This window comes from Balaenoptera physalus (genome assembly GCF_965194825.1).
Source record: "Balaenoptera physalus genome assembly, chromosome: 12".
Classification (NCBI taxonomy): Eukaryota; Metazoa; Chordata; class Mammalia; order Artiodactyla; family Balaenopteridae; genus Balaenoptera; species Balaenoptera physalus.
The window spans coordinates 26069876-26096406 of NC_138897.1; the positions used below are offsets into that span (position 1 = coordinate 26069876).

Sequence of the window (26531 nt, forward strand, 5' to 3'; positions counted from 1 at the left end):
AAGATGCTCCCCGCACTGGGGAAGCCCACTGGCTCCCAACCCGGCGGGATGTCCGTGTGGGAGGAGCAGTTTGGTTGGTGGAGATGCACAAAGCTACTCCTTTAAATCCAAGGAACTGTGTTCCTCCTGTGCTGGCTGCTGGCTTCATCTTCCTCTCCAGTCTCTGCCCCCGTCACCAGCAAGAGTCTAAGGGCTTGTGAGCAGTAGTGACCCCCAAGGGCTTCCTGAGTCCATACCTGGAGTGAGCACCGTGGGGGACGTGAAGGAAATGTGACCCATGGCTTCTGTGCCAAATGAGCTTACATCTCATGCCCGTATATGACTGGAGGTGGGCCATGTATATGTACATGTAAATTGGTTCAACTCTATGGAGGCAATATTAACAGGGAGAACTGGATCAGGAATGACAGCGATGGGAGGAAAACTCTTCATTCTATAGCCTTTTGTGTTATTTGAATTGTGAACAATATGAAGGTATTTCTATTTGTGGTGGGTGGAATAATGATCCCTGTAGATGTCCACGCCCCAATCCCCGGAACCTGTACATATGTCGCTTTACGTGGCACAAGGGTCTTTGCAGATGCGATTAAGACTATGACCTTGAAATGGAGAGAGGATGCTGGGTTATTCAGGTGGGCCCAATCAAGTCACATGAATCCCTAAACCGCAAGGAACCTTGCCGGCCTGTGGTCAGAGAGGGAGATGCGACTACAGAAGAACAGTCAGAGAAATGCCACACTGCTGGCTTCGAAAATGGAGGGAGGGACCCACGAGCCAAGGAATGCGGGCAGCCTCACAGAGCTTGAAAAGGCAAGGGAATGGATTTTCCCTTATAGCCTCCAGGAAGGAACACAGCACAGCCAGCACCTTGGTTTTAGCCCCATGAGACCCATGTCAGGCTTCTGACCTTCAAACTGTAAGATTATACATTTGTGTTGTTTAAGTCACGGAGTTTGTGATCATTTGTTACAATGTTCATAGAAAATTAATCTACTGCTAAAACCAATTAATAAAATAGTTTTGGAAAGAAGCTCACAGTCTAATGGTTAGAGTGGACATTCACGGAGGAAACAGACACCGACTTTCAGTGGTGTGCTGGGTGGTGCAGACTAAATGTTGTGGAACCCAGCTCACTTCTTGGAGGACTGTGGGGCAGGCACTATGCTACGTGCAGGGACCACAAGATGAAAAAAACATGGTTGCTGCCCTGGGCGTGCTTCATGGCGTGTTTTGCAGTATTCCTACTCTCCACCCCCTTAAAACTGGCCTCCAGGATGAGTGTACTGTGTGCCCACCCCCACCCCACGGCCTGCTGGGCAGGGCATTTCTAGGTGCTTTGTCATCTTGGGCCCCGATAGACTGGACTGTCCCTCCTTCCTCTGCTTGCAGCCAGTCGTCCTGCCTTGAATACCTCCAGGGTGGGAGAACCCACCACCTCGAGACTCGGCTCTGCTGTGGGCTTTCCTCCTAAAGCACTCAGCATAGGCACCGTTTATTTCAGCATCACTCAAGGACCAGGTGACTGGGGTTTCTGCTTTGGGAGGTGGGTATCTCGCCTTCCCTCACGAGACCACGCACGTCCTCGTGCGTCTGTAGTTAATTTGTTGCCCACCCTTCATCTTGATGGAACCAAATACATAATAGTGACTCACTACAAACCTGTTGGATGAAGCAGCTATGCAGCTCCTATCGTGTGTATCGGGTGGTGCCAGGTAGGCATTGGGAAGGATGCAAAAAACAAAAAAGGATGGAGACTTGGTCTTTGAGCGGAGTTATAAAGAGAAAATGTATCATGGTTCTCTTCTGCTGGTTCCTTTGTTCATGCCCATTTTATATAGGAAATGATTTCCTCCTTTAGTCCTCCCTCCCCTGTCATGTATTGCCAGAACGCTGTTCATCCTTGATTCGAAGAAGCCACCAAGCTGCTGTTAGGTGCTTTTCAAGTCCTGCCAGCCGCCACACTCAGGGCTGCATCCAAAGCCCCCCAGACCCAGCTGCCCTCTCCTCGCTTCCTTCTGCTCCCTCCCCTCCCCGCCCCCAGCGTCCTGAGTCCTAGGATCCGTTTCCTTCTTTGCCTTTCAAGGCTTCCTCTCCCGGCCAACATCTATGAGTGTTTGAGCAGAGGTGGCAATGTGCACAGCCAGGTGACGCGCGGTAACTCTTGGAAACCGGCCCTCCCTGAGGGAGCAATCCTGCCGCACCATCTCAGCCTCTGCAGGAGACTTGGAGCAGTGTGTTCGCGCTGGAAGTGCATGAAATGCAGTGGTTTCATGTGGGGAGATGGCAGGGTCCCCTAGAGCAAAGCCCACCGGGAGCCACTGTTCTTGCACCAGTGAGGAACCGTGGGTCAGCCGGGAAGTGTGGCGCTCGAGGGGAACAGGTTTGGGAATCAGGCAATTGAGGATTTGAATCCAGACTCCTTGGTTGCTTACTCTTTCTAAGCCTCAGTTTACTCCTCTGTAGAAGTGGGAGCTGGACTCAGACATGGGATGACACAGGTATGTACAGAGTTGGGATTCAATTCTAAACCTGAGCTTACCTTCCGATGTGGCCCTGGTGGTAATGTCGGCTCCGACAGTGTATAAACCCCCTCTGGGAAGACCAGACACCAAAGCAGAAATAGGTGCCAGCTCAGGGGTGCGGGTCGCTGATGAGAACTGACTTGACTTTCCATGGGAAATGCCTGGCTCTTGGTGGTGGTTATTATTTTGTAAGGTTCATGCGATTTTACTGTCTTGGCTCGTTTCCTTGCTGCCATGCTGCTCCCGGGCCAGACCCAGCAGGAATGCGGGTCTGCAGAGGCCCCTTCCCAGCACCCCGCAGGCGGCACCGTGGGCCCGGCTTATTTGTCGTGCAGGGCTGGAATATCCGCCACGGCACTAAGGTGCCCTCGCAGCCTCTTCACCTCCTCCGTCTCTTCCTGGGTTATCTATCACCTCACCTTTTTTCCTGGTACCCTTCCACACCCACCTCCGGGCCCCTTCTGCCCCCATTTCCTGCCCTTTTTCTTACCGACCTCAGCGTTTTGCAAACCATCTCCCCGCCTTGGTCTCAAAGTGGCTTTAGTGGTTTTTCTTCTAGAAGCTTCCCCCTCCTGCAGCCTGGCTTTTCCATAAAGGCACCCTTTCAGAACTGCCCACTTCCAGGCTTGAAAACTCTGAAATTCCCTTTTCCAACCACAACCTCCAGGCTCTCTACGCTGTGTCCTCCCGAGAGTGAGTGATGTGGTGGTCCGTCACAGGCAGAACAGGAAGTGCACGTGTGCCAGGGGGCGTGGTAGGTTGGTGATAAATGTGGAGTTGACTGGCTCAGGTAGGAAGCTGGGTGTGCACAGGGGACAGTAAGAGCTTGTTGGTGCAGCTGCTCCAACCTGGGATGGAGGGGCAAAGGCAGAGGGCATCGAGGTTTCACTCTGCCTTGCCAGGGAGTGGAGGTGGGGGACAGGGATTGCTCTGCCAGATGTTTCTGGTCTAGGAATGAGCCTGCATCTGGCCTAGTGCCTCTGGTGGCTTCCTCTGAAAAGAAAGCCTAATCTGGGGACTTGTAGCATCTCTTATGGGAAGAAGCAAGGCAAGGGCATATTGAAACTTGGGGATCAGTTTGGAAAAAGGAGTGACACCGGGGATGTGTAGAGTTGGGGTTAAATTCTAAACCTGAGCTTGCCTTCTAGTCTGGCCTGTGTGGAAATGATAGCAACTCTGATGGTCTCTAAACGCCCCCTCTGGGAAAACCAGCCAGCAAAGCGGAAATAAGTATTGGTTCAGGTGAGGGGGTCAAGGCACAGATACTTCACTTATCCAGAGCTCAGCCTGCTCTCACCTCTCCTGTCCCAGAACATGGATCTCAGAGCGAGGGACAAGTGCCTGTGATCAGAGAAATGGCTGAAGCCATATCTCCTTATCCTAAGACCACCTGACCCTTGCTCAGAGCCCCACGGTCGCCCAGCCCAGGGGGCTGCACATTAGAAGTGGGGAAGCTTCTTTAGGCAGGCATTCCTAACAGGTAGCATGACCTCTGGGAGCCTTACTGTGGGAAGGGGCAGATAGAAGAAGAGAGAAAATTGCAGCAGTAGGGACAAATCTCCTGACACAGGAGAGCATCTCATAGACATGCCAGAGGGCCCTGAAGACAAAGTTACATTATTTTCAGCACCTTGGCCACTGCAAATGCTTTGTGGAACAGAGCTGGGGAGAGGTGTACACAAACAAATGTTAGGTTTTATTCTTTGCCACAAAAGGATGAGAAGCATATAAATGTTAAAACAAAACAAAACAAAACTTCGTGCAGTAGGGCTAAAATGAAACACATTTTGTTGCTTGAAGGGGCAATGTTTAGTTGTCTAGAAAAGACTTGTATGTGAAATATCTCGTCTGTATTGCTAGATAAACAGTAAACCGTTATTCCTGTTGGCGTGATGGAGTGTTAGGACCGAAAGAGACCATGAGATTCTATAAACCCATCTTAAAATGTTTATAGGTTCAGAGATGTGAAGTGGTTTGCCCAAGGTCCCACAGCCAGATGGTGGCAGAACTGGGCCTTGAACTTGGTTCACTAGAGTGCAAAATGGATTCAGGGTTCTGGGGAGCAGACCTGGGTTCAGACCCTATACCTCTGGCAGGAGCAGCCAGGCCGGGGCTGGGACCTCCTTCCTACCCCCAACCTCCCAGAGGTCAGAGTCAAGGCCTAGATGGGAGGCTGGGGGGGCCTGAAACACCTGCCTAAGGACAAGTTGAGGAAACACTGCACGGAATGGGTCGGGGGTCTGGGGGAATGGGTGGGAGTGCTGGTAAGCCAGGAGCGCTGGACAGAAGTCCAAAGGGCAGGCTGGGGGCAGGGCATTGGAGTGGTGTAAACACGCCCAAAACATAAGTGAGCCTCTGGCATCCCCCGGCTGGACAGTTTGCCTCCTATTCTAGAACAGCCTGACTCCAGGCATGTCAAGAACTGGTTTGAAAGGCAGCTTACAGCCCGGAGATGGGAAACAAAGAAGAAAATGCCAAGCACTCCTTGTAATCTTGTGGGAAACAGCTCCTAGAGTCTGATTTTTGCTTTCTATTTCTTGTAAGAGAGGCCGAGAGGGCTCAGAACCCGGCTTGTCCAATGCAAACCCACAGAAGCGTCTTGCTGCACATCTATCCACGGACTTCCTATTTTTACTCTTAATAACCGTAAGCTCGAGGTTACCAGGGTCTCCTTGTTGCTATAGTGAGAGGTGATAGTGCCAGCCTTCCAAAGCGCTAGACCCTTGGCTTAGAGGAAGAACAGAATCTGGGTTGCTTTATTTTTGGGCTTGACTGAGAAGGTTTAATGCACCATTTGCCAGCCCTCCCAGCAATGGTGGTTTGTGCTCAAAATACATGAAACCTCAATAACAGAAAAACTGACGATTTCAGGAAGTGGGTAACTGAGAGTAATATAGAAGGAAAACTTTAAATTACAAAAATGATAAAACTTCATTAAGAACATCTAGAAAATGACAAAGAAATGAAAATACATGTGATTATAATACCATAACACAGCTTTCATGGTCCTGAGCTGTCATCCTACTACAGTCTATCAGTTTTCTTAAATGTGCATTTGGCAGAGTTGAAGATTTAGTGTGCGTATGTAGTGTGTGAATAATGAGTAGTCTGCTTTTTCAGTTATTATGTCATAAGCATCTTTCTGTGCTGCTGCATTATCTCAATAAACATTATTTTTATTGGTTGGGTAATGTCACATCATTTCATATAACACTCTTCTACTTTTCATCTTTGGTGTCTCTTGAATTCACGCTTGGTCTCCATCATACCATCTCTTTCAAAATTCTACTCCTTCTCTAATTTGGATAACTAGCCTGCCTTGTCCCTGTCCCCACCCCCCTACACACACACACACACACACACACACTCACACACACACACACACACACACACACATACATACACATGTACACACTAGGATTTCCTCCACTCTACAGTCTTGCTAATCAAAGGGTGGTCCCACACCAGTGGCCTGGACACCCCTGGGAGCTTGTTAGAAATGCAGAATTTCAGACTCCAGCTGGGACCTACCGAATCTGAATCTGCATCTGTATTTTGACAAAATCCCCAGGTGATTCCTAAGCACATTGAAGCTTGAGAAGCACTGATCTGAAACACACATTCCCCACGCTCCAGGAGAGAATCCCGGCCAGGTGTGCAGCCTGCGGAGTGCAGACCAAATGGAGAGGGGGCTGGGAGTGAGTAGGTGAGGGCCAGCCAGACAACCACAGGTGGTGGGCAGCTGTGGGCCAGGAATCTTAGAGAGGTTGCAGGAAGGAATGAGGCCTGTGAAGGAAAATCTATAGAAGATACAAGATTGAAAACTGAGGGCTCAGTTGGCTAGGAGGGGCAGGAGCAAAACAACCAGCCCTGGCTCACTCCCACTTTGTAGGTGAAGAAGCTGAGGCACAGAGAAATTAAAATGCTTGCCCAAGGTCACCAGCGAATAGGTGGTGGAGCTGGGAGAGCAATCTGCTTCCAGAGCCCACACTCTTAACCACCCTGCAATGCAGTGGAGGGTAAACGACAGGAGGAAGAAAAGAATAAAAGGACGTTAGACTCCTACAATGAGCTGGGTAATTTTTCACTTCCTTACATATAATAACCACGACAGCCTTTGGATGTGGATATTCCTACCCCATGTTACAAACGAGAAGGTCCATTTGCACCAGTGATGAGCAGTTCCTGAGTTCACATAGTTACTAACAGCTGAAGTCAGGATTTGAACCCAGGACATTTTGGGTCCCAAAGTGATGCTCTTTCCAAATTGCACACTTCATCCGCAAGGTGTGGAGCTGCTCTCTGCTCTCAGAACAGCTTCTTTCCTTCTCCCCTGTCTCCTGATTTTATTTTATTTTTTTAGATTTGATGAAAGCTTAACTTTTAAAAGTGTTTTTATTGGAGTACAGTTGATTTACAATGTTGTGTCAGTTTCTGCTGTACAGCAAAGGGAATCAGTTAAACATATGCATATATCCACTCTTTTTTAGATTCATTTCCCATACAGGTTATTACAGAGTATTGAGTAGAGTTCCCTGTGCTATACAGTAGGTCCTTATTAGTTATCTATTTTATATGTGGTAGTTTGTGTCAATCCCAGTCTCCCAATTTATCCCCCACCCTTTCCCTCCGGTAACCATAAGTTTGTTTTCTACATCTGTGAATCTATTTCTGTTTTGCAAATAAGTTCATTTGTATCATTTTTTTAGAGTCCACATATAAGCAATATCATATTTGTCTTTGTCTGGCTTTACTTCACTCAGTATGAGAATCTCTAGGTCCATCCGTGTCGCTGCAAATGGCATTATTTCGTTCTTTTTTATGGTTGAGTAATATTCCATTGTATATATGCACCACATCTTTATCCTTTCATCTGTCGATGGGTATTTAGGTTGCTTCCATGTCCTGGCTATTGTAAATAGTGCTGCAATGAACATTGTGGTGCATGTGTCTTTTTGAATTACTGTTTTCTCAGGGTATATGCCCAGTAGTGGGATTGCTGGGTCGTATGGTAGTTCTATTTTTAGTTTTTTAAGGAACCTCCACACTGTTCTCCATAGTGGCTGTACCAATTTACATTCCCACCAACAGTGTAGGAGGGTTCCCTTTTCTCCACACCCTCTCCAGCATTTATTGTTTGTAGATTTTTTTGATGATGGCCATTCTAACTAGTGCGAGGAGATACCTCATTGCAGTTTTTTTTTAAATTAATTAATTTTGTTTATTTATTTTTGGCTGCGTTGGGTCTTCATTGCTGTGCGCGGGCTTTCTCTAGTTGCGGCGAGCAGGGACTACTCTTTGTTGCAGTGCATGGGCTTCTCATAGTGGTGGCTTTTGTTGCGGAGCAGGGGCTCTAGACACATGGGCTTCAGTAGCTGTGGCACGTGGACTCAGTAGTTGTGGCTTGTGGGCTCTAGAGCACAGGCTCAGTAGTTGTGGCACATGGGCTTAGTTGCTCTGCGGCATGTGGGATCTTCCCGGACCAGGGCTCAAACCCGTGTCCCCTGCATTGGCAGGTGGATTCTTAACCACTGTGCCACCAAGGAAGCCCCCCTCATTGCAGTTTTGATTTGCATTTCTCTAATAATTTGTGATGTTGAGCATCTTTTTATGTGCTTTTTGGCTATCTGTATGTCTTCTTTAAAGAAATGTCTATTTAGATCTTCTGCCCATTTTTTGATTGGGTGGTTTGTTTTTTTGATATTGAGCTGCATGAGCTGCTTGTATATTTTGGAGATTAATGCCTTATCGGTTGCTTCATTTGCAAATATTTTCTCCCATTCTGTGGGTTGTCTTTTCATTTTGTTTATGGTTTCCTTTGCTGTGCAAAAGCTTTTAAGTTTAGTTAAGTCCCATTTATTTATTTTTGTTTTTATTTTCATTACTCTAGGAGGTGGATCAAAAAAGATCTTGCTTAGATTTATGTCAGAGAGTGTTCTGCCTGTTTTCCTGTAAGAGTTTTATGGTATCAGGCCTTACATTGAGGTCTTTAATCCATTTTGAGTTTATTTTTGTGTATGGTGTTAGGTAGTGTTCATTCTTTTACGTGTAGCTGTCCAGTTTTCCCACCACCACTGATATAAGAGACTGTCTTTTCTCCATTGTATATTCTTGCCTCCTTTGTCATAGATTAGGTTACCATGGGTGCCTGGGTTTAACTCTGGACTTTCTATCCTGTTCCATTGATCTATATTTCTGCTTTTGCGCCAGTACTGTACTGTTTTGATTACAGTAGCTTTGTAGTATAGTCTGAAGTCAGCAAGCCTGCTTCTTCCACCTCCATTTTTCTTTCTCAAGATTGCTTTGGCTATTCAGGGTCTTTTGTGTTTCCATACAAATTGTAAAATTTTTTGTTCTAATTCTGTGAAAAATGCCATTGGTAATTTGATAGGGATTGCAGTGAATCTTTGGATTGCTTTGGGTAGTGTAGTCATTTTGACAATATTGATTCTTCCAATCCAAGAACATGGTATGTCTCTCCATTTCTTTGTTTCACCTTTGGTTTCTTTCATCAGTATCTTATAGTTTTCTGAGTACAGGTTTTTTGCTTCCTTAGGTAGGTTTATTCCTAGGTATTTTATTCTTTTTGATGTGATGGTAAATGGGATTGTTTCCTTAATTTCTCCTTCTGATCTTTCATTGTTAGTGTATAGGAATGCAAGAGATTTCTGTGTATTAATTCTGTATCCTGCAACTTCACGAAATTCATTGATGAGCTCTAGTAGTTTTCTGGTAGCATCTTTAGGATTTTCTATGTATAGTATCATGTCATCTGCAAACAGTGACAGTTTTACTTCTTTTCCAATTTGGATTCCTTTTGTCTTCTGATTTTAAAACCCAATCTCTGCCCAGGGACACATTCCCCTTGCCCGTTCATGGTGAGGACAAACACAGGGCAAGTTTCAGATATTTTCCTCAATCCTTAAAATTGTGAAATGCTTACGACTAGAAGGTACCTGTTGTGCATTTAATCCAACTGCCTCATTTTACAGTTAAGGAAACTGAAGCCCAGAGAGATCAAGTGGCTTGTCTGAGGTCACACAGCCATAGATCCAAGACTCTGACCCTGGATTCAGTGTTCCTTTCGTGACTCTGGGCTGTATTTGCACCTGGTGTCCTGGGTGCCAAGGGGTCTGTGCACCACCAGGGCAGCCAGCACTGGGCTGTCGGGTTGCTAGGTCAGTGCAAGTTCAGCCTTAAGCTTAAGGTGAAGGATGCAATGGATGAATCTCCATTTAAAAAAAACCAAACTGGGGCTTCCCTGATGGCGCAGTGGTTAAGAATCCGCCTGCCAATGCAGGGGACACAGGTTTGAGCCCTGGTCTGGGAAGATCCCACATGCCACGGAGCAACTAAACCCGTGTGACACAACTACTGAGCCTGCACTCTAGAGCCCACGAGCCGCAACTACTGAGCCCACATGCCACAACTACTGAAGCCTGTGTGCCTGGAGCCCGTGCTCCGCAACAAGAGAAGCCACTGCAACGAGAAGCCCACGCACCACAACGAAGAGTAGCCCCCACTCGCCGCAACTAGAGAAAGCCCACACGTAGCAACGAAGACCCAACGCAGCCAAAAAATATATTAAAAAAAAAAAAATGAAGAGGAGCTAAAGAGTAAAAAAAAGAGAGAGAACAGAGGCTTGAAAAAAAAAAGCCTAATAAAAATAATATCTGCTTGTTAAAAATCCAAGCAGTGTAGAAGTGTGTCTGCAAACACTTGAAAGCACCCCCTCCCAGCCCTCCCCGGCCCACTCCCCAGGGGTAACCACTTAGTGCTGCCTCCAATGGCTTCTTAATTTTCATGCCAGCCATTGGGTTTTGTAGGATCCATGCCACAGCAAGGCTATTTTTAACAAGCATCCCAGGCTTCAGGAGGTTGAGGAGAGGGGAAGAAAAAATATTCCATTTGTGTATTTTTAATCCATGTGCATTTGAGCAAGCAGTGGCTTTCCTGTCCCTGCTGCCAAGGGTTTCAGGCAATTGATTAGACTTTCTGGGTGCAGGGTAATCCTTTCTCTTCCCCTGACGAGGCTGGAAGGCCAGGGAGAGGTTCAGGTGATGTTTCTGGGGCTGATGGCTGTCTCAGCTGGCTGCCTCCTGATCCTGCCTGCCCCCAGCCCTCTCCTTCCGGGCAGCCTTGACAATCCTGGCTGGGTCTTCCAGAGCAGAGGAGGCCTGGGAACCTGACTCTTTGTGCCACACTCATATTTAGAAATGTCTCCAGCCAGAGGTTGGCGTCTGTCCCGCTTGGGCTCTGGGCAGGGGGTGCAGTCACATGTGCTGCCTTTGAGTGGGCAGATTTTGAGTGGGCAACGGCCCGCTTTGAATATAAACACAGTCCTTTTATGCCGAGGAGCTGGCATCCGAGCCTGTGCTCCTGGTCACTGGGTGAAGGCAAGTGCTGGTAGCCGGATGGGTGACAGGGAGACGAAAGAAGGATGTCACTAGGCTTGAACTGGGCAAAATGGTGGTCGAGGAGGGGTCTCAGCTCCCTGCCCTCCACCCCCGCAGCCCCGTCCCTATCTTTTTTCATCGCTCCTTCGCCAGGTGTGCAGAGCACTGCCACTGCCTGAGTAGGAGGCCTGCTGCCCCGTGGGGTTGTGGAGGGGTGTCGGCCAGATGGTGCCCCCATCTGAGCCTTCCTTTCTGCCCTGTGAGTTCCCCAGTATACTGAGGGGTGGTCCTGGGAGGCTGTGTGGATTGGGACCAGAGTGAGGCCCGGATGTAGAGCCAGCTGCGGCAGTCTTGCTCTGCCCTCCCTGTCGGTGAGCAGACAGCCAGCCCCTCAACCTCTCCAGATGGCACCTGCAAAACGTGTCCAGGATGATGTCATCCCTGAAGGCTCTTTTGGCGCTGACAGTGATCATTCTACAATTTCTTGCTCACCCTGCTTTCTTTCCCATGACAGTGCATGACAACAGATAAAACGGACCAACCAGCCCAGCCTTAAATAGCAGCCCCCTGGGTAACAAACATCATGCCTTAGCCCTATAAAAACTCTCCTTTCTTTTAAACAGTTCCTTTAAGGAGGGGCATTCTGGTTTATTCACTCATGCCTCAGGTCTTTAATGAACAACTGCGAAGCGCTCTCTCCAGCTCCACAGCAGCTGATGGGGGCTTTTGGATCTCCTTACATAGCACCTCTCCACCCCTCTGCAGGCCTGCCCTGGGGACCAAGGTGGCTTGCTTACCACATTCAGCTCTCTGGAGAGGACTCTGCCTTCCTGCAGCTGAATCTTCAGAGAGAACACAAATGCAATAGGATTCCTCTCCTACAGCTGATGCCAAGCCAGTGCCAAGTGCTGAAGCCCCTTGCACCTCCACCTCACCCTGCTCCATCTTCCCTCCTCCCTCCACATCCCAGGGGAAGAAAGCTCCATGCAGTGGTCAAGAAGGCTGAATAGATATTTTCCTCATATCTCCTATATAATGAATGAATGAGTGAATGAATGAATAAATAAGCAGATAAGCAAGTGAGCAAATGAATGGAGGAACAAATGGAAACTCAATCTCTACTCCAAAGGAACTTAAAATTCAAAGGAAAAGAACCATGCTTGTAGCATGGTAGCACTGTGGGACTGAAGGGGACCCTAGGGATTGGACTCACCCCCTCTTTTTATGGGAAAGGAAATGCAGGCTCAGAGGCGGGAGGGGCTGCCGTGCGATGCATGCAGCGGACCACGGAGGTCAGAGAATGGCGAAATCGCCCAGGGAGAGTGAGATCCTGAATCGAACACAAGGCTGCCCTACTTTCCCTCTGCTGCTGCCCTAAGTGTCCCTTGTCCTTGGGAAAAATTGTCTTTTCATATGGTTGGGAGTGGATGGCGCAGTTTTTCTTTGAGGGTTAATTGTTTTGCTGACAGCACAGATAATTAGGAATGAGAATCCCGAGTGAGGGCGACAGCACCATCTGCTGTGAATATGTTTCAACCCCACCTTGCAGGAGGGCTCAGAAGCACTCCGATCCCCACCCTCCCACCCCCAGCGAAAACTGATGTGCTCTAGCTGTTTGCTTCCGGAGCTACAGCCGCCAGGTGATCGTGCAGCCCATGGGACAGGCTGGTAACCGGCTTCTGAAGGGTGCAGCTTCTCCTCCCTTTCCCACGGCATTTGGTGCACGTGTAGTAGGGCTCATGTCTTACTAGGTAGAACAAGGACCCCCTCCCCTTCCCCGCGGTGCCTGGAACACAGAGCGATAATAACACCAGGGGATGACTTTCCATTCTTCCCGTAGCCTGATGTTTTGAGGTGTGGTCCGGTGGGCATGTGGGTCTGCACCGAGCTCCTGGCTGCTTTTGGTGTTTGCGTCCTTTTTCCGCTGAACTCCATGGATTGGCCACCTATCCTGGGTTTCCTGGCCTTTGGCCTGTGCTGCCTATTCTAGAAGGATCTCGGCCTGCCTGCCCGCCAGGTAGGAATTTCCTAGGTTGTGACTTCTTCCTGGAGAGCGGAAGCAGAGCAGCGTTGGAATCAAGCAGAGAATCCAATTGTCCAGGAGCAGCTGAGATCTTTCTTCGTAGGGGTGGAACTTCGTGGTGGCGTTTTTTCATTTTCATTATTCAGGAATATATCCCATATACAAAAGAGTATTGATGTGTGTGTATGCTTTTGGAAGGTAATACCAATAACTGCTTTGTTCTTTCAAAGGGGCTTCTAATCCCCAGGGCTGCCTTGCCCAGCAATGCCTCGGAGGCCAGAGCTGTAAAGCCAGGTTGCCCTGGAGGCTCAAGGTGGGCACCCTGCCCCCCTCCCCACTCCCAAGCTGTGGCTATTTATCACAGCAGCACCCTGTTTGCCTGAGCTGCTCCTGTCAGCTAGGGGCCTCCACATTCCTGCCTTCCCTGTTTATCACTCTCTTCTCTGTGCCTTCTTCGCCTAGACCCTCCTAGCAGGGGAGAAACCACAGGCTGAATCCTCCTCCTGTTCTCTCTTCTCCCCCTCCCCCCACAGCAGGCCAAGCATGCCTCTGTTCCCCTCGTCCTCCCCACTCCTACCGACCCGCCATTCCCCTGACGTGCCAGGAAATTAACCCAGGACCAAGGGGTTTGCTGGAAAGAATGATAACTGGGAGTCAGAAATTCCAGTCTTGACTCTTTCACTACCTTCCTGTGGGATCTTTAGTGAGATTCTCAACCTTTCTGTGCTTTTGTTTCCTCATCTCTAAAATAACCTTAAAAAAAAAATACCCCTTTATGTCACTACTGTGAAACCACATGGGTCCAGTGGATGCCAAAGCAGCTTGAAGGGTATAAATCAGGGTACGTGTGTAAGACATTGTCATTGTTAGGCTTACAAAATCCATGGGACTCCAGGTCCCTGCCTCCCTTTGCTGCCCTCATCCCTGTCCATGGTGCTCCCCCTTTCCTGCAGCGCTGGATGCCCTGGTGGACACTCTCCACCTACCACAGCCCCTTCTCAGCAGTGGGTCCACTGAGGCCCAGAGGACCCCGAGGTTGGGGTGGAGCTCAGGGTCACAGCTGTCTGGGCAGTGGCCCCGGGAGCTGGAGGCCATGCCTGGTCAGAGATGCGGGGCTACGGCCAATATGGCCCCAGTCTCCAGAACGCAGGAGATCTGCATGCTGAGGCGCGGCTTCTTCTTGTTGGAACCCCTTCCTACCTGCCCCCTGCCCCCAGAGTGTGAGCTGTGGTCTTGGCTATGAAATGTGGTCACTCAGTGGAGCAGTGTCTGTGTCCCTCACCCAGCGAGGTTTGCATCTGTACCCTTGTCTCTCACTCTGAGTGAAGGGCTGTGAAAGGAGGCCACAGGTGGGTGGCCTTCCTGGAGCCCCCAAACCACAGCACACCGGAAGCCTTGTCCCAGGGCCTGGGCTACAAGAGTTGAGGAATGTCCCCGGTAGACATGGCCTTGTTCTTTGTGGGTCTCATTGGTGGAGGGAGGACACCCAGGTCCTTCCTCTTTCCTGGGGCAATGAGGTTCTGTTGGTGGGTATGAGCTAAATTCTGAATGGTGGGTAAGATGGGTGACTGAAGGTGCGTCTTTCAGGCAGATGAAATAAAATATGCCAAGGTAAGGAGATAAGAATGAAGGGGTGTGTGTGTGTGGCACACGCATGCTAAGGCCTGGGGGTAGGGTTGGTGGGTGGGACATTGGCAGTGAAGACCCTAGCTGAGGTAGAGTCTATATAGTCACCTGGAGTTACAAGATCTAATAATAGAGAGAGAAAAAAAAGATGGCTGGAAAGTTCTAGAACAGCTAAAACTTGGACATGTGTCTCTGGCCCTGGTAGGTCACAGGGACCTTTGTTCTTCCTACAGGTCTCCTCTGAAGCAGCTGGGAACTCAGAAGGCCTCACTACCCCTGAGGAGTAGGCCGGCCAGGAGAGCAGTAAGGGATGGCATGAAGCCCACCAGGGCCTGAGGAGTGAGCACAATCTGCAGCTCGTTGGACCCGGAGCCTCCAAGTCGGGAGACTGTACCAGCGGGGAGACTCAAGAAGAATTGATACCTCGGCCCCAAGTGACATGTACACGGTGTAATGACAGGTAATGAACCTGAGGTTCATCCGTCCTTTCTGAATGATATGGCAGGTAGGAGAATATGTCAGCCTGCAGTAGACATAAAAGGTCAGCTCTTGGGAGGATAACCATGCAAACAAAGCAGAGTAAGGCCTGATGAGATAATAGATGGATGCTTTATAGTTATTAGTTCCTGCCCCAAGCTCTTGCTGGAGCTAGGCACCAGAAGATTTAGCAGCAGGTAGGTTCACTTACTATACCTCATAGGAAGGCCTGATGCCATATGGATGTAGCACCTCTTGTTTTAAGACCTTAGAGTAACAAATCAAGAAGTCATTATTTCCCATCAGCTCCCTTGGGAAGCAGGGCATGGATGCCAGTGGGGAAACAAAGGCAGCGAGGGGTGCAGGAGCTCTTTCATGGATCAGTGATACCTAAGGGATAGACCTGGAGGCCTTATTGGCTGAGAAGCCTTCTGGGTTGGGACAGATTTTTTGAATGACCGGTGAGGTGATGGGTTGGTATTTCTTGTAAAAAAGGAAATAGGGACTTTGTGGCTGCCTTCGTCCCTCCAAGGATGCCAGGGCAAGTAGCAGATGACCAAGGCTGACTTGGGGAGGTCATGGGTGGGGGTCTGGAGAGCACAGGCGGGGGCTGGCAGACACCCTGGGTCTAGCAGGTAATCTGAGGAGGTCAGCCAAGGCAGAAAGCATTGAGAAGGTCCTCAGAGCCTAGAGGGCAGGACCCTGAAGCTGGGAGGACCAGGGTCCAATGGGACTGGAGACCCCGAAGATGAGCTCTGATCTAGTGGAGGGCCTGTTCCATTGGCCATCTGGTCGTCACTGTGTGTGTCATACTGGGTACCGCTCTGGCAATTTCCGCCATGGGGAAAACGGCAGGCTGGGGCGGGAGCAAAAATAGCTTGGGGCCTTGGGAAACTGACCAGGGCAGGGGGAGAGGGCCAATGGCCTGGGGCAGGAGGCCCAAGAGGGTGTGGCAAATTCCATTCCAGTGCAGGCCAGTGTCAGGGTCCACAAAGCCAAGCCAAGGGGTGGGGAGGGGCAGAGTATTAGGACTTCTGGGAGCCCTTGTTCTAAGTCAGGCAGAAAGAATAAGATGAAGAAGGAATCCAGAAAGCTGAACCCAGCTCTAGGAAATGGATCAACCACAGGTACCAGGTGGGCCCAGGACTTGGCTTCTGTCTATATGAATAAATGGCAGGGGAGTTGAGCTTTGGGGACCCTGGTGAGGATAGTTAGGGGTCTGGCTAGGCCTGGAGGGGCTTTGCTAGGGAGCTGGTATCTTCAGAGTTTCCTGGAGCTAGCTGTGTCCCTGGGCACCCTAGACCCTAGTGTACCAGCTCTGGACTATTCTCAGACCCCCACCTCTCAGTGGAGCAGGCAGTCTGTGCATTTTAGGCTTGACTGGGGACCTGGGCAGGGCTCACCGTGTGGGCCCTCGTGATGGGAGGTGATGGGGGGCAGGAGGAGGCAGAAGAGGCCCAGCCCTGCAGGTGGCTCAGGAAGGTAAGGGGCTTAGCAGCCTCAGGAAGGTAAGGGGCAAAATACTTTCTGATTAAGTCAAGAGAGAGCAAAGGGTTGAATCTAGAAGTTTCTTAACCTAGTTTCCCAATATTTCCCGAGTACCTATTTTGTACTGGGCACTGTGCTAGATGCCAGACATACAAAGATGCATGAGGTGTGTCTGCTCCCAGGGGAGGGAACATGGGGCAGAGGAAAAAACATGGGAATGGAGACAGATCTGGGACTCTGGGAGCCTCAGGCTCCTGTCTTCAAAATGGGGACAAGACTTTCTCACTCACAGGCTGGTTGGGAGAATTAAATAAAATGAAACATGCAAAACATTTAGCACCACAGCTGGCACCATAGTAAGTGATCAATCATTTAGTTTTCTTCCATTGTTCTGCTCTTGGAGGAGCTTATGGTCTGGGAGGGGAGGGAGCAAAGAAGGCTGGGAGAAACGCATCCCAATTCCCAGGGCTTCTGATTGTGAACAGGGTTTGAGGCCTGGGCTTTGAAAACCTCGTTCTCGGCATTCCTCTGGCCATGGAAAATGTAGTTTAAGGTGGATCCAAACACTCAGAAATGGTGATTGCCTGTGAGTGCTTTGGCAGTTGCTGGGCCTGGGGATGCTTTCTGGGCACTGAGTAGGATAGAGGGAGGGAGGGGTGGGTCCAGGAATTTACAGACATGTTGAGAAGAGAGGACATTCTCGGAATGCTTGGAGAGTCTTGCCTCCTAGGCTTCCAGCGCTGCTCTAGGGAGTGGGGCAGGATGAGTCGGGTACAGAAACCGAGGCAAGACTTGGGACCTGGAGCAGGGCTGCCCAGAGAGACTGAGCATGTGCCAGTCTCATGGAATTTTCAATCTGAAGCAAGTGAAATTAATTGTAATAATGTTTCATTTAACTCAACATGTCCAAAGTATTACCATTGCAACATGGAGTGAATATAAAGATTATTAATGAGATAGTTTATATTCTTCTTTTCGTACAAAGTCTTTGAGGTCCAGAGTGCATTTTTATACTTACGGTTTATCTCCGTTTGGACCAGCCACATTGCAAGTGCTCAACAGCACCTGTGGCTAGTGGCTACTCTATTGGACAGCTTAGGTCTAGAATTTAGAGCATCTTGCCCAGGGGCACCCAGAGGCCAGGTGTATCCTGAGCTAGACAATAGGACTTACTATTCTGTCCTCTTCTCATGACACAACTGAAATGAATTCCTGGGGAAACTGGCTTGAAGAATCAGAGGTGTCTTGAATCAGTTGTTCTGGATGGTAACGTATGTTCTCTAGAACCAGCCCTGGCTGCAGGTCTTCCCAGCTGGCCTCAGATGCCACCACTTACTGGTCCCGGGCTGACCCCAGGCAGTTCCCAAAGCTCTCTGAGCTTCAGAAGCTGCATTGAAAGTGGCACTAAGAATGTCTGTTTTGCTGGGTAATTATGAGGACTAAATAAAATAATCATTACTCTGTGACATTCCACGTCAAGAAATAATGCTTTTTATTTTCCTAAATTAAATGAAAACCGGGTTGAGTTCCCTATGGGCTAGGTGTGGCAAAAGTGTCCTAGCAGGAATTTCTGTAGTTCTGTTTCTACTCTTCTGTTGCATGAGGACTGTGGGGCTTTGTGGGGCAGGACAGATGGGCAGGGGGTGAGCCTGGACCTTGGCCCAGGGTGGCTGCCTGTGGCCCTCCTTATCCAGAGCCGTGTGGTCACCTGGAGGAGACAGGTCCTGCAGGCAGCTTGTGCCCCTGGGTCAGCTCTGCCGTAGAGAAGGCAGGGGTCCCCGGGCTTTCATCTCTAGAGGATGGACACCACCGTGGCACTGTGTTTCAGTGGGCCGAGGGGGTGCCGGCCACCCCAGGACCCATTACCTAAGCCATCCCAAGTGTCTTGGGACCCGACCCAGGCACCCTACTCGAAAAGCTGCTTGTCCTTCATCCCCTTTCTCTCCTGTCTCCCAGCCTCAGCCTTTGAAACAAAGGCCCATCCCTACCTTACCTGCCTCCTTTCTTTACCAGCCATAAAAATACAGATTACTCCCTGTGAGGGCCAGGGAGCCCACGGTCATAGATATGGCTGCTCTTTCTGGGTTTGGGAGAGGGTATTTGTTTATTACTCTGTGAATGACATCTGCCCCAGTCACGGGCTCCCAACAGCAGCAGAAAATAGTAATTGCTACATATGTGTCCTGACACATGTCACTGGCATAAGGTTGGCACTCCACAAAATCAAGTTCCCCTAAGCCCAGCCCCACCTGAGGAATAGGTTAAATAATTTCTGCCTTTGGGGTTTTTCTGAGACTCAGATGAGATAGTGTATGTGAAAGACCTGCATAAAATTATAAAATGTTATTAAGACTCTTAATTCCCCACCTGGCGTGGTTTCTTGGTTGGGAGCTGGGTTGATTCTAAACGTGCCCTTCCACTCGGCATCACATGGCAGGTTGGGCCATCATCACGCACTGTCCTCCCGCCCGTGGGCCCCGCTCAGTGCTCCCCTGGATGTTCCTCCCTGCAGGGCGAGCACCTCTCAACTAATAATCCTTTGTCTCCTGTGTGTCAGTGGCAGGTTTCCCTGACATCCTTAGTTTTCTTCAGCCTGTTGTGTGGGGTCTCTAACTCATGCCCCTGAGTTTGGAATCTACCCTAGTTATCAAGAAAGTTCCCAACCCATCTTTTCCGGGCCTGAGGGGAGAGAGGCCTGGAGCTAAGCAAGGGTCCTCTTCACCTACCTGGCTTGGGTTTGGTGGGGATTCTGCGATGGGAAAGGAGGTTTGAATAGTGTGTCTGTAGGCAGATCCTTAGGGCTGGAGTGGAGAGAGCAGGATAAGGAGGTACAGGTCGGTGATGCAAAGAGTAACCGGGTGTCAGCCATGCTGGAATCAGTGCAAAGTCTATAGACGAATGGGAATTCTCCAGCCCTGGGGACTGAAATGACATTTTCAAGGTTGGGTCAACATCTGATTGTGTGAGGTTGCGTCAGTGGTCCTTGGATGCTCACCGCAGCCGTCTGTGGGTCCCTGTGTTGTTCCTCCCCTGGGGGCAGCTGGCTTCTGCTTCCTGTTCCTCTTCTGGGCCCTGAGCTCTCAAGGCTGTCACGAATCCTAAAAGAGTCCTCCAAAGCAGTGTCATTGTGACTTAGCATCTATTTTAAAAGGTAATCTATGGCACATGTGGGGGACAATGAGGAGGGAGTGTCATAAAATCAAGCATATTTAAATGGAGATATAGTCTAGATTCTTTCTAAGTTTGCTTTGTGACCCTGTGCACATCTCTCAAGTTCCCCAGGCCTTAATGTTCTCATCTGTTAAATGAGCATGAGAAAGTGCACTGCAATGATTTAATGCTGTTGCCAGGCACACATGCATTCAAAAAGCAAGAGGCGCTATGAATCTTAATCACCAAACAGTTGAGAGTATTATGGCAACCCCCTTTTCCTCGTCAAGTCTAGCAGTGTGTAATTCTGCTCTTCAAAATTAGTCTCTTCATTGCTTCCTGGGGGCCCACAGGGAACAGCTTCTGATATATCACCTTAAAATTTTGCAGCAGGGAGAGGCAGAAAGCCACATTGCCCTTGACTGGCAACCTTCATATTGGTACTTGACAATTTTAATTTTTCATGATTCCTCTGATAAAAATAGTGCCCGACTAAAAACAAATACATTTGTATTTTCCATCTCCTTAATTAGTTTCTAATTTGGGGGTTCTTATTAGCTTAAAATCATCTCGCTGAAATGGTCCTTGTATGATAAAAAATGTGAAAACCACAATCAATTCTAGAGAGATCCTGCTATTTAATTATGCTGATTGGAGCACTAGAGACCCCTGGCAAAACGAACCTCTCAGAATAAGCTTGATTTGTGTAATTTGGTTTTTAAAAAATTTGGATGCATATTTATCATGTTCAACTATGTGTTCTTGTTCTCCTTGAGATTCTGACTCATCTCCTAAGAGATGGGTGGAGGAATCCATGGGCTGTGGAGACCGTGGGACTCCAGCTAAGCCCATGGAGTTGCTGGTAGCGCCTGGCCAGAAGGGAAGACAGGGTCCCTGGTTTGTCTGGTCATTTAAAAGTGTCTTTTCTTTATTAAAAAAAAAAAAGAAAGAAAGAAAGGTAAAAGGTCACCCAGAGATAGCCTAGGAAAGGATAAGCTGATAGAATTTTGGAGCTGATGGTAGTAGAGAGTCCTCCATGAAATCCCAGGCTGGAGATGTATCTAGAACCAAATTCTAGAATGTGATACGACTTTGGAGATACTGGGAAGACCTAGTTGCTCAAAAAGATATATCCCCCCAGCATCCAAATCCATGGATCAGTATTAGCTTTGCTAAAAGTGGACCACCAGATGTGACGTGATGGGAAGGACACAGCACCACCCAGGACATTTTCCCACCATATAACTGAACATAAAGCTGCTCCTGCCTGTAAATCTAACGACCACCTTATGCAGGAACTAGAGGAACATGGGAAAGCCCACCACAGAGAGGCCGTCACCAGATCCAGAACGAGAGGGCTCCTCAGGACAAATGCCCTATCTTCCCAACAGGAGGTCGAGGGGAAATAATGGCGAGATGTGACGGAATTGTTACAGATTTAGAGTCTTAAGAGATATACCAACCAAATGGCCTCTATGGGTCCAATTTGACTCATGACTCAAGTCTACTTTGACTCTATTTGAGAGAATCAAGGAGGTTAGAGACAGGCTGTGAGTTAGATACCCAGGAATTATTACTATTATTATTTTTTTATTATTTTTTTAAAATCTTTTTAACATCTTTATTGGAGTATAATTGCTTTACAATGGTGTGTTAGTTTCTGCTTTATAACAAAGTGAATCAGTTATACATATACATATATCCCGATATCTCTTCCCTCTTGCGTCTCCCTCCCTCCCACCCTCCCTATCCCACCCCTCTAGGTGGTCACAAAGCATCGAGCTGATCTCCCTGTGCTATGCGGCTGCTTCCCACTAGCTATCTGTTTTACATTTGGTTGTGTATGTATGTCCATGCCACTCTCTCACTTTGTCCCAGCTTACCCTTCCCCCTCCCCGTATCCTCAAGTCTATTCTCTAGTAGGTCTGCATCTTTATTCCCGTCTTGCCCCTGTTATACCCAGGAATTATTGTTAATTTTTTTAGGGTGTGTAATACTGTAGCAATGTTACATACTGAATTATTTACAGATGATGTCTGGGATTTTCTCTAAAATATTTTAGATAAAAAAAGATGAAGCAAGAACAGATTGCTGACTATTGTTGAAGCTGGTTTGGTAATTGGTGATGGGTATGTGGGGATTTATTATGCTCTTCTATTTTGTGTGTATTTGAAACGTTCAATAATAAAAAGTAAAATAATAATAAATGTCCTTACTGGTTGGCTGAGCCCTGAAATTTCACAGTTAGAGCTTTCTTCATCTAGCTTAAGCCTTTCTTCGTCCATAATATACAGCTTCTCCTGGGAACATGATTTACCCTTTAGGAAAGCAGCAGTGGGGCAGTAGAACATTTCCCCAGTTCAGGATACTGTAGGTGTCCCATGCAAAAGGGTTTCAGGTGAGGTAAGTTTGGAGAAGGTTGCATTGAACTAAGCCAAACAGGTTTCTTCAGAACTTCGGTTATACTCTGAATGAATGTTAACACGTACTGTGCATCTTGCGGAGGGGGGGAGTGGTGGTGCATAGCAGTGCCGTGTTCCCCCAAAATAATTTGTCATGTGCTTCAGAGGAGACAGAAACTTTCAGCTCCCCTAAGGAGAATCAGGAAGGTCAGAAACCTGGGTTCCAGAGCTGTTTCTATTTACTAACTGGTCATTGGTCAATCACTCAAACTTTCTAAGTCTCAGTTTTCCTACCTGTAAAATGAGCTTCATATCACCTGCCACTTACCTTCCAAGATTATGAAAGGGCTTCGTGCAGTATAAAGCCCAAGACCAAAGGTTAAATTGTATGATTATTATTTAGTGCCATTTTCTGAAACTCGGTCCACAAATGTTTGCTTGGAGACTCCTGGCTCTGTGTATAGGTGTGGTCTAACATCACCCAAAGGATAGACTATCCTGGGTGTCACAAACTTAAAAGGTACAGAGGAGGTAAAAACAAGTTCTCTGCCATTTGGGAGCTCACGACGGAACTGGAGAAGCAGTACAAATAAACAGTGATGGGGCAAAGCCATCTAACCCTAGAGATAAACGAAAGGTTCAGATTCAGAGGAAAGGGGAATTGCTCTTGGCTGGAGTGATCCTTGAAGGCCACCTGGAGGAGGTGGCACTTGACCTGGGCCTTGAAGCCTGGGGAAGATTTGGACAGACCATCCCTTTGTTGGTTATGGATCACTCAGCTAGAATACTTCCCTGTCTCCCGCCTCCACACGCCCACACGCTGCAGCTGAACACATAAACCCTGTTTGGATTACAGTATTATCTGACTTGGGGGCCCAAGTCTTCCCTGTCCGGAACTGGGGTCGTGCTCCCCCTGCCCGGCCCTGCCAGCCACTCCCATCCTCTCCTCTCCGGCTCCACCCCTTGTTTCCGTCTTCCCACCAGAGCTTAGAGAAGCTGGGATTACTCATCCCGTCCACGCTCACTCACTCCTGCCCTGTCTTTTAAGCAAAAAGAAAAAAAAAAAGTATCAACCACGGAAACAAAGCAATAAATTATGACTCAGAGACATCCAAGCCTTCATGTGGAAATGTTTATTATCATCAGCAAATCATTCCTAGGGCAGAGAGAGAAGATGGCCTGAGTGGAAATCTTGCAAAAGGTGGGCCGCAGTTGCTCCAGTAAAGGTGAAGGGATTTGAGGCAGCCTTGGGAGCCAGTTAGTTTCTTGGGTGTGGAGAGCTGGGTGGGGGGCTCTCACTCCCCCCAGGGGGTGTGCATGGCGTTATTTGGCATGAATGGCCATCAAAGGCACTTGTTAGTGGGACTTCCCTGGTGGTGCAGTGGTTAAGAATCTGCCTGCCAATGCAGGGGACATGGGTTCGAGCCCTGGTCCGGGAAGATCCCACATGCCACGGAGCAACTAAGCCCGTGCGCTAAAACTACTGAGCCTGCACTATGGAGCCCGCAAACCACAACTATGGAAGCCCGCGCGCCTAGAGCCCGTGCTCCGCAACAAGAGAAGCCACTGCAATGAGAAGCCCACACACTGCAACGGAGAGTAGCTCCCACTCACCACAGCTAGAGAAAGCCCGTGTGCAGCAACGAAGACCCAACTCAGCCAAAAATAAATAAATAAATTTATTAAAAAAAAAAAAGGCACTTGTTAGTTAAGAGCCCACACTGTCCTTTAATTTGCACAGCAGAAATGGAAGAAAGGGTCCTAGAAAAGGACAGGGTTGAGGTGGGTGCTTCAGGTCAACAAGGGGGCCCAGCTCTGTGCCACTCAAGGATTCAGAGACAACCGGGCCACATGCCTTGTCCTCAAGAGTCCTGTGTGGACAGAGCTCAGCCCACTCCCGGCACATTTGAAAGCTCAGAAAGCTATTGTTAGTATTGGTATTTGGGGAAGGACCTACTCAACGCCTGCCCCACTGTGGACCTTCCCTGCAATCGCACACCTCACACCTCAGCTGTGGGCCCAGGGTGCTGGGTTCTGGCTCTGCCACTTGGGGCAGGTGGCCTAGTCTCCCTGGGCCTCAGTGTCCGCAAATGTAAGATGGGGCAACCACGCCTCTCTCCCAGGATGAAATGAAATGAATGAATTGGGAGCATGAAATGAAATGATCCAGAGAGAGCTCTTGGCTTCCCCCTCTGCCACTGAGAAGTAATAAGACATGGGACAAGTTGCCCCGAGCCTTGGTTTCCTTATCTGTTAACTGGAAAGAATTAGATTACCTGTCCTGCTGACATCATTTACCTACAGAAAGAGAGTTTAATGGGCAGTGTATGCAAAAACACTTCAAGAAGTATAAAGAGTTAGTCAGACATTTAAAAAATGTGTTCATGTGTGTTACATATGCAAACCCATACATGCAAACTGTCCTCAAAAGACAAAAATCTCAGAGTGGCAAAAGGTGTCCACTGGTGGTCCAGTGGGGAGAGACGTAGCACCCGACTCTAGACTGGTTTGTATTGTGTTTTTTGGCCATTCCACTTTCCCAGAGGCCGCTCGTCTACTTCTCTGGACGCTGGTGCCCCCAGCAGGGCTCTGCCTTGGAAACTGCCCTGTGGGACCCTGAGCAAATCATGAAACTGCTTCCTCAGACACAAAACAAAGGTTAAAAACTGCTGGCCACACGACATCAAGAGGCTCCAGCGGGATGATGAGCGAAAGCCTTTCTGAGTTGTAAAGCAGTGACCATATGGAAGTGGCCACCATCTTTATGCCTGTCACCCAGGCCTTCTGAGCCCAGTGCAACACAAGATTTAATAACACTTGTTAATTGATTAATGTGCAGCCTGCCATTTCAGGTGCTTTTGGGGAGGCAGTGGCAATTATTTTTATGTTAGAGAGGTACTCCTTAAAGAAGCCTCCCCTGACCCTGACCTTCTGTTGCTTTTCTGAATCAGAGGGTAGACCTTCTCCCAGCTCTGGTGGGTAACAGTCAGGTGGCCACTGGGGCTGAGACCAGCCATCCATTTACCCGCTTATTCTAATTCACTTTGTAACTCAGCACTCACTCCAGGTGTTGATTTACTGTTAATGTTTCATCTTTAAATGAATACTTGTCTGGAATATTTCATGAGTCAATGGAGGTGGTATTGACCTGGCAGCCAGGTAATGAGTCCTGGAGTGCCAAGTATTTTTTTTTTTTTTTGGCCAATATTCCCCCTATTTTCCCCTACCAACCACATAAAGAACCCTCCACAAATACACACTGATTTTATTTTCAGGCTACAAGGCGTAGTGGAAAGAGTGAGGGCTGAGTCAGGAGATAGGAGCTCTCAGCCCAGCTTTGCTGCTAACTCACTGTGTGATGCCAAGAAAGTCACTTGACCTCTCTGGGCTTCAGTTTCCCATCTGCTGGATGGTGCAGGGTCGGGAGGGGAGTTCTTCCACTGAATCTCTGACTAGGTCCACCAGACCAGCAATGTATGCAATGCATGAGAGAGATCTATGTTCAGATTACAAAAATAATAATTGCTTTGTATAAGAAAACAAAATAATATACATGTGTTTGAGAAAGTGAAGGAAATTGTGAGACACCCCCACCCCCACCCCAGAGATCATCACTGTCAAGAATGCAGGGAATTGTTACATTCATATCACTATCTGTATTTATAGTTACCATGGATCTGGAAAAATAGATCCATATTACACAAAAATGGGATCAAGCTATGTATTGTATTATGTTCTGCGGCTTGTGTTTTTACTTAATGTAATCTTTTAAAAACTACTCATACACATCACTCTAGTTTTTTATAATATGGTTTTCTATAATATGGATATACTTTATTAATAGGCTAGAGTTAATTCCACCTCCTCAGTGGATGTCAGGGTGGTAGCAGTACATTTTAATGGATGTGATGGTTGGCTGCCACCTCCTACTCCAGGAGGGATCAGAGAGGAGCCTGGGAGGAGAAGAGCTCGCTTACACGGCCGAAGCCACCGTCCTTAGCTGAGGGTGCTGCCCTCTCACCTCTCCAGAATTCTTCTCCAACAAGTACTGTGACTGAGCAATGCGAGGGCCCAGGGCACTGCCCCCCAGAGCTGGGGGAACCAGGGCCATGCTGGGGATACAGAGAGGAAGGCCCGGAGTGGGGTGGGCTTGGCAGGCAGAGCCTAAGAATGTGAACATTGTACTTAATGCAGTTTGGTTGCTTCTGGAACCACTTGATGTCAGGAGCCGTGGTAACCGTGAGTCAGGGTTGAGTCAGGGAGCAGACCTGGGCATAGCCCTCCAGAGGTGGGCAGGCCTTGAGCGATGCTGGCCTGGGGCAGGTCCTAGCCCTTCCCTTCTTCTTGCTCCCGCCGGTGATGAGTCAGGAAGGGCAGGCCCCTGCAGCCTGCCCCAGCAGGCTGCCCATCTGCACTCCATGCCCGGCCTCCACTTGTGTTGGAGTGA

The 26531-nt window shown here is 48.6% G+C and overlaps 1 protein-coding gene across 5 annotated transcripts in view; it reads left to right on the forward strand.

The window, feature by feature from the left end:
- ZBTB7C (zinc finger and BTB domain containing 7C) overlaps positions 1-26531 on the forward strand; it is a 376759-nt gene that overhangs the window by 68776 nt on the left and 281452 nt on the right. For 4 of the 5 annotated variants that reach the window (XM_082416549.1, XM_082416553.1, XM_082416544.1 and 1 more), the window contains exon 2: positions 14801-15027. The exons of the other annotated variant lie outside the window; for it this stretch is intronic. In XM_082416549.1, the coding sequence (XP_082272675.1) occupies positions 15021-15027 (7 nt within the window). In that variant the 5' untranslated portion in view covers positions 14801-15020. The remainder of the gene's footprint in view (positions 1-14800; positions 15028-26531) is intronic. 5 annotated transcript variants of the gene reach the window in all.